This window comes from Corythoichthys intestinalis, chromosome 9, assembly GCF_030265065.1.
Source record: "Corythoichthys intestinalis isolate RoL2023-P3 chromosome 9, ASM3026506v1, whole genome shotgun sequence".
Lineage (NCBI taxonomy): Eukaryota > Metazoa > Chordata > Actinopteri > Syngnathiformes > Syngnathidae > Corythoichthys > Corythoichthys intestinalis.
Window position 1 is genome coordinate 28,168,304 of NC_080403.1, and position 13,168 is coordinate 28,181,471.

Genomic DNA, 13,168 nt, shown 5'->3' on the forward strand with positions numbered 1-13,168 from the left:
CTTAGAGATCAACTGGCTGAGTTCTACAACACTGGTATACATGCCCTCGTTCATAGGTGGACTGTACCTCTTGAGAGAGGTGGAGACTGTGGAGGAGTAAAAATGTAATCCTCACACTTGTACCTTTATTTTGATGTATAATACATGTTGCTATTATAATTTGTTTGTACATAATAAAGTTGGGTGCATTACTTTTTGAAAACCCCTCGTACAATATGTGCAATAAAACAAAACAAAATCTGATCATTATCACTGTGGTTGTTGGGATGAATTGCTCACTGACAAGAGCGCTCTGGTATAAAATGCTAAATTTCAATCATCGTGACAGGTTGGGTTTTCTTCAGTGAAGTGAACTATAGTTTTTCTTTTTTTTTCATCTCATTGAGTCCTGTTATAGACAAAAATGTAGACAATGGCACCTAGGTGTTGGAAAAATATTACTCCAGTTACCCTTCAGCAACTGCCTTTCAGCAAGGCATTCTCATCATGCTCAATAGTCAAGCAGAACATCACTGATTCTGAGCCTCTCGCTTGGAATCTATCCTTGCATAACTGAATGTTTGTGATCTGGTTTCATTGTTGGTATGCAACAAATTATACATTGTATTGTAGTATATTGTGAGTTGCAAGTTGAATTCAACCTTGAGTCATTTTAACACTCAAATTATAAACAAAGAAATACAGTGCTGCTCGAAAGTTTGTGAACCCCACAGCGATGGTCAGATTTTTTGTAAAAAAAACTAAAATAACCTTATTAAATGTTAAGTTATACCCAAATCCACAATACTGACATTCCAAATAATGGACTGAAACAAAAGAAATAGTTATATTGTCATTCTTTATTTAACAAAAGTGGTTGATTTAAGAAAAACTCAGATATCATGTGTGCAAAAGTATGTGAACCCCTTCAGTTAATAGGATATTGCGCCTCCTTTTGCAGAGATTACCGCAACCAAACGGTTTCTGTAGTGACTAATCAGCCTCTCACATCTACTTTGGGGGATTTTTGCCCATTCTTCCTTGCAGAACGCAGTCAGTTGAGAGAGGTTTGATGGGCGTCTGGCATGAACTGCTCGCTTCAGGCCCCGCCACAGCATTTCAATGGGATTTAGGTCAGGACTTTGACTGGGCCAGTCCAGAACACGAATCTTCTTCTTTTTCAGCCATTCCTTGGTTGTATTGATGGAATGCTTTGGATCATTATCATGTTGCATGATCCACCTTCTGCCAAGCTTTAACTTCAAAACAGATGGTGTCAGGTTATGTTCTAGGATTTGACAATATTCCTCAGAATTCATGATTCCCTGGACTATGTGGAGTTGTCCAGGTCCTGAGGATGAAAAGCAAGCCCAGATCTTGACATTCCCACCTCCATGCTTCACTGTTGGGAGAAGGTTCTTTTGGTGGTATGCAGTGTTGACTTTTCGCCAGACATGGCGGTATTGGTTGTGACCAAACAGTTCAATTTTGCACCTACATCAGTTGATGAAAACTCTTTTTAATTTAGTCTCGACAACACAACTGTTAAAAAAACAAAAAAAAAAAACTACTGAATTGATTGATTAGGAAATCAGGTTGAAATAATAGAAAATTCCAAAATATCAAGAAGATTCTACTTTCTGACACTGGATTTGTGTTAAATTACATCAGTTTATATTAGGTTGTACTGTATGTACTAAGTGGCCTTTGGATGGTGTAAGGTTTTGCAACAATCACGCTGCATTGTAATAACTCACTACTATCTAACAGTATTGAATAGTTTAAGATCAGTGTTTGCATATTGAAATGGAAAATATTGTACTGCAGACCTGTCAATTATAATACTCGCCGAACATGTTGATCATTGAGTGCAACTTGCTCCAGACAAGTTATGTTGAACTCGCTTTGACCAATGCATGGAATAATGCTGATGAGGGAATTTAAATAACATTGTATAAAGAAACAGTCCCATAGCTAATTTCACAACATAATTTAAGATTTTGTTGTAATGGTCACAAAGACCTCTGAGTCTGTGCAATCCATTCTGGGCAGAAAATGATCAGTTTTAGGATTACACAATGGATGTACCCTTTTGCAATTCATTTCTCTTCTACTGGATGTTTTGCAGACCCCTCAGGTTAACATATTGTCCTATAAACACATCTATTTTAATAAGTAACAATTTCTTATTCTTGATACCATTATACTGATGACACATATTTTCATGTTTTAATGAATTTGTATAGAGAATCAGAATTCCTTTGTCATTGGACAAAAGTTGGTTTCCATCTGCTTAAGTCTATTAAGGAACCAGATTTCCACAACTAAAGTGTTGTGGGCTCAATACTTGCCAAAGGCTTGCAACAGAATATTAACAACTGGTGACTATTTCTTCAATTCAAATTACCTTAACAGAACTTTTTCAGATGTTCTGGTTTGCCCGCTGAGACAAGTGGAGCGTTTTCGTGATCTTCAACCTGATGAGGTAACAGACTTATTCATCGCCACCCAGAGAGTTGCCACCTTGGTAGAAAAACACTTCAATGCCACCTCGCTGACCATTGCCATCCAGGTAAAAACAACAAGAAAATATTTTCTGGTTTTGTGAAAAGCATGTTTAAACTTATATTGAAATTCTGTATTCAAACATTTTCTTAATTATCAATTGCTACTCTAACTGGAAGTATTTTTTTTTTGGAGGGGGGGGGGGGGGCAGTGTTCCATTATTGTTAAATGGTTGCATTCAACAATTTGGTTATTTTAAGTTTAGTTTGCCTTTTGTGCTGCGATAAGATTTGTGTCATACAAGTTATAGTGACTTTTATTTGTTATAACGAACATTATGCTCTAAACATACCTAAGGATTATTACTTTTTAGTAGGCTGTGCAGTGTCTACACAACTTGGCTCACCTTTTTTAAATTCTGAATATTCAAGTAGTGTAGGATGTGTCAAAAAATATGATGGTAATTGTATGGAACTGTACTTTCCTTATATCAAAATTTTTACACCTTGATCCACTCTTGTGTCATTGAACAGAATATAATGGAAACAAATTGCAGAGCCATCTCTGACACCTACAACAACTGACAAATAGATAGGCTCTCACCTCTGATTGAAAGGCCTTTTTTGCATAACAGGTGATATATATGCTAATATGAAAATAGCACCTTGCCTACACTATGGCCCTCTCTGACAAAATTGTTTCTCGGGTTTGGCAAGAGAATCAAAGGGGGGGAAAAAATCAAAGAGCACACTTTACCTTGATGTCTCTTTAATTTGGAAAATGATCACTAGAATTAAGATTATTAGATAAAATCATGGCAGATCCCCTTTTTCAGTCACCACATTAAAATGCTATTCTCTGCAGGAGGTATCAATTGTTCTTATCGGTGTGCCATTCCTGTGAAAAATTGTAATATGCAACTCATTAAAAAGGTGATGAATAGAAAATGATTTTTGGCAGCAGTAGACGGATATTTTTTCATTGCAGAGACCAAACAATGGAACTCATCTGATGTACTGTATTTTTCAGTCACTAACATTGATAGGTGTGATATTTATTACAGACAAATTCCTATCATCTTCTACTTAGCAGGCACAGCACAATCATTATCAATTTCATACAGTACTATCTTTTTCTGGTGTTATATATTAAACATGTGCTCGCCAGTTCAAGCTCATAAATGGGACATTAAGGAACGTATGTGACCCTATGATCCTCGGCGCTGAGGCTGTCCTCAGACACCGGCATAACTGATTCCAAACTGTCCTTGTCCTCAAATCCAATTTTGAGGCTGGCTGTTCACATGTTTTAGCAAGTGTTCAAATCGGAATTAGGCCTGTTTAGACTGGGCCACATTATTGACCCATCTGACGTGTTGCTCTGGCAATGAAGGCGTCAACCAGCGCATTTAGTGGTTGATGACATACAATTGCGACTGCGCCAACAAACATGCAACATGTGAGAAAGAATCTACTAGGCAGGGAACCAACGTTACTAAACTGTTATATTAACAAGTATGAGGCAAAGTAATAACAAGTATGAGGCAATTTACCTTGCTAACAAACATTGACATTACTTACCTGCATTGACATTATTTATATGCCCCCCTTCACCGTCTTTGTGAGGTGCGGCGCTGTCAAGCACAAGCAGGGAGCGAATGCAGGGCTTATCTCCAAGAATGACATCTAATAATTCATAAAAGGGGCATTGAATTTTCCATTGCGTAAAGTGACATCATGGATAGTCAAATCCCATCTGAGCTGTTCAGATTGAGAAGTATGTTATTCATATCTGAAATTAGACAATCTCCCATATGTGGTTTTAATCGATCTCACAAAAATCGGATTTTTGGGTTTAGTGACCGTTCAGATGACAAAAGAGCAATCCGGTTTCAATCTGGATGGACTAAAAATTGGATTTTGGCTGCCAGTCTGAATAAGGCCTCAGTTGTCTGGGGATTTATGCATGACTGGAAGGAATGCACCTTCAGATGAAAATTTAATTGATATTATGTCATTTTGTATTTACTGTATACGTCTAATCAGGAAAGAGATGTGCTGTAGCTCATCAGAAAATAAAATGTCTATACATTATTCATTTGAATACTTCAGACTTTCTGACTCTTTTCTAATTACCTTTTTCTTTTTCCTCTAGGATGGCCCTGAAGCGGGACAAACTGTGAAGGTGAGAACTAAATAATTTACTACTTTTGAATATGTCATTAGGGTTCCACAACAGTTATACACCATTAAATAACCATTGTATTTCCAGCGCCAAAATCTTGATATTGATGAATTATTTGGAGACACATACCAAAATGGTTAAATCATTTTTGACAAGAGGTCTCATAAATTCAGAAATTTAAGCATCAGAGTGGAAATCTTTTCGCATCCACTTTGAACACATATTAATGAAATACTGTAAAGAATATTCACTAATTATTTGTCAGTTTTATGCTTTTAGTGGTACATCATGTAACTCACTAACATTATGCTTTTAGTGGTACATCACGTAACTCACTGACGGTATAGTTGTACGTAATGTCAACTGAGAATTTGTATCTATAAAACGGGTAACTTCAGTCATAATAGAAATGATCTCATTATTGGGAATAAGAGTGACTTGAGTTCTAAGAGGCACATTTTTATGAACGCACTTCCTGGGGTCTCCAGAACCAAGACAAATATAATTAGTGTGAAGGGTTGAATTTTAATTCTATTCGATAGAAAATGCCCAGCGATTATAGAATTATGATATAGTTGTTCGGTTTTACTCAACAGTCTTAGAGGCATTTTATGTAATTTGTCTGTATATGGCGGAAAAGACTCAGTTGACTTGAAGTTCCGCTCCGAGACCCCCAATTTGGCCAAATTTCAAAATTGTCCGATATGCCTGTGTCATACATAATTGGAAAGCTTAAAATCTCAACTTTCTGGGTGGAGAAGAATTTTTAACAGATTGGCATTTTTGAAAAAAAAAAACTGTTTTTAAACAGCAAAACCCTATCTGGAGGTGAGAGCACGTGAGAGCAGAATTACAGACGCCATGACTTTAACGAGATATTATCGCGGACTTACCTTGTTTTGATCTAAGAACTCCTTGTAGCATGTATCGCCGAGTGCCAAGACACAGCTGTGAATATCCACAGCTGGATTTTTGGGGGGATTTTATGGGTGAAACATGGTGATATAACAAGGGTCGCGATGCAGAAATCGCAGACATCAAGGAGTGGTTGACATGTTGTTTTTCATTTATTTACCCTTTTAAACGTTTTTTTTTTTCAGATTTTCTTTGTTTGGATCGATTATTTATCATCTAACATATCGGAGAAAATGCGACAGTAACAATAAACATACAATTAAGCGATAGTTATGAGGTAGATATCCGTGACTTTTTTACAGACACCATTTTTTTCATTGTTATGTCATTTGTTTAAAAGTCTAAAATATGCAAGTAATTTTTAATGTCGTATTTTTTTTTTTTTTTTTAAACGAAGTATTAGACATCAGTTAATGATTCTAAGCTAAAAATGACAGCCATTTCAAATAATGAATACAATTACTTACCTTCTCTTTATGGCTTGGTTGAATTAAAAGGGGTTGCGCGACGTCTGTAAACAGGGGTTTCCAGGGTAAAACGGACAAATTAAAAATAGTTCGGGGGCTTATTGCGCCATGAATCTGCTTTGGCAGCATATAGACATATTGTTCTATCAAACACAACAGTTCTTTTGGCTTAAAATACAGCAGTTTATTTTTAAGAGGGGTGCAAGAGCAGAAACTGCTTTTTCAGTCTTGTCTGTGTTTTCTGCCATATACTCTGATAAAATAATGTGGCAAAATATGTATAAAGGAGACTATTAAATAACCACTGTATCCATTGAAAATGTGTTGTGAAAGCATGACCAGAAGAAAGACGGTAAGCAAATAAAAGTTATGATTACTAATAGAATGAAAAAATATGACAATAAATGGAATTCCCTACCCCTTGATCTTCGCATTAAATCTACCCTCTCACTTTTCAAATCCAGACTCAAAACACACCTGTTTACTCTTTATTACCCACCATGATCCTTATCTCGGTTTTATCTTGACCTCTTAATTTTTTATTTACTTTTATCCTGCTTTTAATCTAATATTATGATTGTTTAGTTATTGTTGAGCTATTGTGTTCCCATCTTTCTTGTGAAGCGTTTTTGCGTGTCTTGAAAAGCGCTCTAGAAATAAATTGTATTTTTATTATTCCGTCCGTCCGTCCGTCCGTCCGTCATCTTCCGCTTGTTCCGGGGTCGGGTCGCGGGGGCAGCAGCTTTAACAGGGAAGCCCAGACTTCCATTTCCCCAGCCACTTCAACCAGCTCCTCCGGCGAGATCCCAAGCCGTTCCCAGGCTAGCCGAGAGACATAGTCTTTCCAGCGTGTCCTGGATTGTCCCCATGGCCTCCCGCCGGTGGGACATGCCCGGAACGCCTCTCCAGGGAGGCGTCCAGGAGGCATCCGAACCAGATGCCCGAGCCACCTCAGTTGGCTCCTCTCTAAGCGGAGGTGTAGCGGCTCGACGCCGAGTCCCTCCCGGTTGACCGAGCTTCTCACCCTATCTCTAAGGGAGAGCCCGGACACCCTGCGGAGGAAACTCATTTCGGTCACTTGTATCCGGGATCTTGTTCTTTCGGTCATGACCCACAGCTCGTGACCGTAGGTGAGGGTAGGAACGTAGATCAACTGGTAAATCGAGAGCTTTGCCCTTTTGGCTCAGCTCCTTCTTCACCAGTACGGACCGGTGCAGTGTCTGCATTACTGCAGACGCTGCACCGATCCGCCTGTTGATCTCCCGCTCCCTCCTACCGTCACTCATGAGCAAGACCCCAAGATACTTGAACTCCTCCACTTGGGGCAGGATCTCATCCCTGACCCAGAGAGGGCACTCTACCCTTTTCCGACTGAGGACCATGGTCTCGGATTTGGAGGTGCTGATCTTCATCCCAACCGTTTCACACTCTGCTGCGAACCACTCCAGTGAGAGTTGGAGATCACGGCTTGATGAAGCCAACAGCACTACATCATCTGGTATTTTTAATATTGTTATTATTAAGTATGCTAATGCAGATTCCAATAAATGTGTCATATAATACTAATTTCTATATTTTGAGATGCTAACAAACAAAACAAAAAAATCCATAATCCATGCAGACATAGGACGTACATGCCAATCTCATTCAAACAAGGGACAAATCAAGTGATAATCAATGTCAAAATGCTTAATATATTTCCAAAGGCAAATTCTGTTGGTACAGTAATTCCTGTAACAAACATGATGCTTAAAGATGTTTCGTTTGAGGAATGAATCCCATTTGCAACTGTATATCTGGAGGGCATGTGTCAGGGTGCATTGGGAAGGGGACCCCAAAGCAGACAAGGGAGAATGACTGTGCGTCTACGCAACGTTTATTTAAGTGAGCACGAAGGTCGCAGCAGCGCACGGGCACGCTGGATCGTAGCTGGCTAGAGTTGACAGGAGGTAAATCATCCGACGGCACAGATCAGGGATCAGGCACGGGGAATCCTGGGACAGAAAAGGAAGTCGGATTAGCTGGGTATGATACAATTCGAGAAATACATGAATGCTGGGTGTGACTGACGGAGATGCCGAAAGTGTTAGTCTGGCGACAACTGGCAACAACGAGCAGGCTTAAGAAGGCAACCGATTGTGATTGCTCGCAGCAGCCCCCGTCTGGCCTCCAGCCTGCAATCAGGGAGCCCTAACACACGTTAGATAAAGTTTGCAACAAACAGCAGTGGGTTGACAAAAACGTACCCTAATTACCGGTATTATTTTCATATTATAATTTATTATTTTATTATGTATTTTAATTTACTTTCTCAACTTGGTTCAGCATCTTGAACGCAAAAAAATATTTTTAGAAGTTTTGGCATCATAGGATTAAATAATATTATATGCCAAGAGTTATTTTCCAAATGATTAGTTACAGTATTTAAAAAAGAAAGACAGGCGTCATTTTGACAGTGTAGTGTACATCTAGCCTCATTTGTTAAAAGAACCCATACATGTACTGTACATTTACTCTGTTCATTCTTCATTCACTTCACTTCGCTCTTCATTCACATGTTTTTTTGTTGTTTTTTTTTTACTTCAGAAATGATTTCTGCAAATTGCACTCAAATTACCTCTTAAGGTATAAAAACATTTTAAAAAATATGTATAAAGTGGTACAGTAATAATTAAGACAAACAAAAAAGGAAAAGTTAAAATTGATATTATACAATATGTCAGTTTTTTTTTATTGCAAAAATAGTCACTTACCCTGTAAAGTGTTAACCCAAGTATTTAGTACCACAGTTTCTTGAGGACAATCGGTGCAGGGATGCAAATCAAAGATAATCATACAGCCTGCCAGGTTTGTGACAGCAAGGGAATTGTCACCGGAAACAGCTGGATGGGAGCGGTGTGATGAAAGAAAGTCAATTACGTTCCTAAAAGTGGAAGATTAAGGAGCCTCTATGGTGTTCACACTGCATGCATAGTGGAATTTACGGCTACTCTCCCGTGAATTGTGGCAAAGCAGCAACACTGTTTTGCTTGTCTAACATTCTGTGAATTAATGATGAGTCTCTTCGGGAACACTCAGTCATAGCAGTCTGTCAAATGATTCCCGAGTGTTCAAAATGCCCACTTTTATACACAGCAAAGCACCTAAACAACTGGCTTTTCTGGTTGTTTGCTTTCAGCATGTCCATGTCCATGTGCTTCCCAGGAAGGCAGGCGACTTTGACCGCAATGATAGTGTCTATGATGAGGTATGCCAGTTTTCTGTTCTGTGTTCTGATCTTTGTATTACTGTATTTAGTATGGTCTACACCAGTGGTGTCAAACCAATTCCACAAAGTGGGTCCTGGTCTATGTTTCAACAGATTCAGCAAAGACAGTTCAACCAATGAGGTTTATGCTAAAATAAGCAGCACCTGACTTTAATCAACTGACTACACTTGTAAGACACCAGATTGGTGAAAAGGTGTTCATCTTGTTTGGTTGGAATGAAATCGAGTACCCACTGCGTCCCTTTGAGGACCGGTTTGACACTTTTGGTCTACACCAAGCTACAATGTATACATTTGGCATATTTATTCAAATCTTCCAGTTGTTGTTCATGTTTTTATAATTGGATGAGGGGGGGCAGGACAAACGCTCTAATAATTTTAGTGCTGACAGAATTTTTAGGCCTTTAACATGTTTCATTTTTAACCCAATCATTATTTTTGTTCCTCCTTGCAACAGACATTATGCTACTGATACATAATGCAAGTACAATTCACTACTTATTAAGTACTACACCTGTGGTTCCTAATATCTTTAATTAAACATCTGAGTTAGAACAAATACGATAGGAGCTATATACAGCCCTAAGGAACAAGACTCTCCAAACCAGTGAACCACAATATTTCAATAAGAAAATAATGAACATGCCTTACAGGGTGTTTTAAATTTCAGTGTGACATTTTGAATTTGTAACAAGAGTCTGTAGCAAATGAATATCAATGACTTGCAAGTTTGATATGAATATTTTAATAACCGTGGCTTAGAAAAAATAATTTTGCTGTACTCGCTCATCATGCCTGAGGGGAGATATTAAAAGTGCCTTTCCACGGAAGTCTCGGTAGCAAATGGGTTTGTTTTAATTTGCATGTGATCGTAAGGATTATTGGGAGAACAGCGACCCCCTTTACCATTTATCCTTATATGTTATGCCAACTAAATGAGAATACTTTTGTTTTATTTGAATAATTATTCCATATTTGAAACTGCAATTCCAAGTATTTTAAAGCCCACATTCACCATTTTTCTTTTGTTGAAGAAAACTACGAAAGTTCATTCATGAACAGTGCGTACGTACGTTTGAGAAACGTGAATCGTCAGTGTTTGTTCTTAAAATATTCTGTGCTCCGTGAACAAATTTAGAGCATCCTCAGACTATGTACAGCATACACACAATATTAAAAGAGCGGCTTTTGAAAGAACTTGAAACACCCATCTTTTAACCAAAATTCACAATGTATTGAAACTATATTTCTTTATATACAGTATAACATAAAGATAATTATTGAAACTAAGAATTTCCTAATGAGTTGACTGAATAAATATATTGACAAGTCTCATGACTTTCACCCTCTTTCCGTTAAAGAGCATACGACAGTAGAAAAAAAGTCTTAAATAGCATTATTATGTGAATTAGAAGCATATTTTGAGACGATTCAACTATATACAACAATTTAGCAAAGTGCAGATGACGAGAAATTAGTCTTTTAATCTGCCGGTTAGCCACGCCTACCATTATAGGGCTCTAGCGTCCCCAACAGGTGGATGACGTCAGCGGGAGACTGGGCTCATCGGTTTTACTATTCAGCCCATTGAGCGGTAATTATTCCAAACGAGGAAAACGCGACGAAGAGAGCCGCAAAATGTCATTGTTTCAGTCTCTCTACTCCAATATTTTTACAGGATATGTCAGGGAATGCTGGGCAGGCAGGTGTGTGTGGACCCAAACGCAGGAAACAAAATGCAAGGCAGGAGGCAGAAGGCAATGAACTCAAAAAACGTTTTAATTATAACTAACAAAAACACAAAGTACAAACAAAACCACTGGGGATCAAAGGGCAAGATTAAAACAAAACTTACTTAAATCAGAGGGACTGGTACACGAGGGCTTGGAACGGACTTGAAGTTTGGCAGAGACGGACATAGACATAGACAATGACGCAGCAAGGAGTGAACAGAAAATGGGAGCATATATACACACAAGCAGACAAGGGATAACGAGACAAGGAACAGCTGGGTAACACAGGTGGATGCAGATTGCAGAATACACTGGGAAAACACACACAGGTGAGAGCAATGGGTAATCACAGGACAAGTCACACAAGGAGAAACCAAACACAAAACCTAACAGTACCCCCCCCTCAAGGGACGGATCCCAGACGTCCCGAGGAAACAAAAAGTCAGAAGGTTGCTCGGAGGAGGGAGCAACACCAGCCCGTCACGGCCAGTCAGGCGGGCGTCCAGGACGCCAGACGTGGGCCGATCGCACGGGTCGATCGGGAGGGCGCCCGGGGCGCCAGACATTGGGCGACCGCACAGGCAGATCAGGCGGGCGTCCCCGACGAGGTAGTGCTCGGTTGTCCATACCGCCACGTTTTGGCAGGAAACGGGGAGCAGCATCATCGGGGCGAGGGTCAGGAACAGAGTCGGAGTCGTCGTGCGGACCAGGAACAGAGTCGGAGTCGGAGTCGTCGTGCGGACCAGGAACAGAGTCGGAGTCGGAGTCGTCGTGCGGACCAGGAACAGAGTCGGAGTCGGAGTCGTCGTGCGGACCAGGAACAGAGTCGGAGTCGGAGTCGTCGTGCGGACCAGGAACAGAGTCGGAGTCGTCGTGCGGACCAGGAACAGAGTCGGAGTCGGAGTCGTCGTGCGGACCAGGAACAGAGTCGGAGTCGGAGTCGTCGTGCGGACCAGGAACAGAGTCGGAGTCGGAGTCGTCGTGCGGACCAGGAACAGAGTCGGAGTCGGAGTCGTCGTGCGGACCAGGAACAGAGTCGGAGTCGGAGTCGGAGTCGGAGTCGTGCGGACCAGGAACAGAGTCGGAGTCGGAGTCGGAGTCGTCGTCGTCGTCGTCTGCTGGCGGGACAGCAGCGGTGTCGTCTGCTGGCGGGACAGCAGCGGTGTCGTCTGCTGGCGGGACAGCAGCGGTGTCGTCTGCTGGCGGGACAGCAGCGGTGTCGTCTGCTGGCGGGACAGCAGCGGTGTCGTCTGCTGGCGGGACAGCAGCGGTGTCGTCTGCTGGCGGGACAGCAGCGGTGTCGTCTGCTGGCGGGACAGCAGCGGTGTCGTCTGCTGGCGGGACAGCAGCGGTGTCGTCTGCTGGCGGGACAGCAGCGGTGTCGTCTGCTGGCGGGACAGCAGCGGTGTCGTCTGCTGGCGGGACAGCAGCGGTGTCGTCTGCTGGCGGGACAGCAGCGGAGTCGTCTGCTGGCGGGACAGCAGCGGAGTCGTCTGCTGGCGGGACAGCAGCGGAGTCGTCTGCTGGCGGGACAGCAGCGGAGTCGCAGGAGACTGCTGGCGGGGCAGCAGCGGAGTCGCAGGAGACTGCTGGCGGGACAGCAGCGGAGTCGTCTGCTGGCGGGACAGCAGCGGAGTCGTCTGCTGGCGGGACAGCAGCGGAGTCGCAGGAGACTGCTGGCGGGGCAGCAGCGGAGTCGCAGGAGACTGCTGGCGGGGCAGCAGCGGAGTCGCAGGAGACTGCTGGCGGGGCAGCAGCGGAGTCGCAGGAGACTGCTGGCGGGGCAGCAGCGGAGTCGCAGGAGGCTGCTGGCGGAGCAGCAGCGGAGTCGCAGGAGGCTGCTGGCGGAACAGCAGCGGCGTCGCAGGAGGCTGCTGGCGGAACAGCAGCGGCGTCGCAGGAGGCTGCTGGCGGAACAGCAGCGGCGTCGCAGGAGGCTGCTGGCGGAACAGCAGCGGCGTCGCAGGAGGCTGCTGGCGGAACAGCAGCGGCGTCGCAGGAGACTGCTGGCGGAACAGCAGCGGCGTCGCAGGAGACTGCTGGCGGAACAGCAGCGGCGTCGCAGGAGACTGCTGGCGGAACAGCAGCGGCGTCGCAGGAGACTGCTGGCGGAACAG

General features: G+C 42.4%; 1 protein-coding gene across 4 annotated transcripts in view; it reads left to right on the forward strand.

Moving 5' to 3' along the window:
* The window catches only part of fhit (fragile histidine triad diadenosine triphosphatase), a 140,726-nt gene that overhangs the window by 103,254 nt on the left and 24,304 nt on the right, over positions 1 to 13,168 (forward strand). For 3 of the 4 annotated variants that reach the window (XM_057846248.1, XM_057846246.1, XM_057846247.1), the window contains exons 5-7: positions 2,406 to 2,551; positions 4,639 to 4,668; positions 9,229 to 9,297. In XM_057846248.1, coding sequence (XP_057702231.1) covers positions 2,406 to 2,551; positions 4,639 to 4,668; positions 9,229 to 9,297 — 245 coding nt within the window. The remainder of the gene's footprint in view (positions 1 to 2,405; positions 2,552 to 4,638; positions 4,669 to 9,228; positions 9,298 to 13,168) is intronic. The other variant, XM_057846249.1, reaches the window with a different exon arrangement.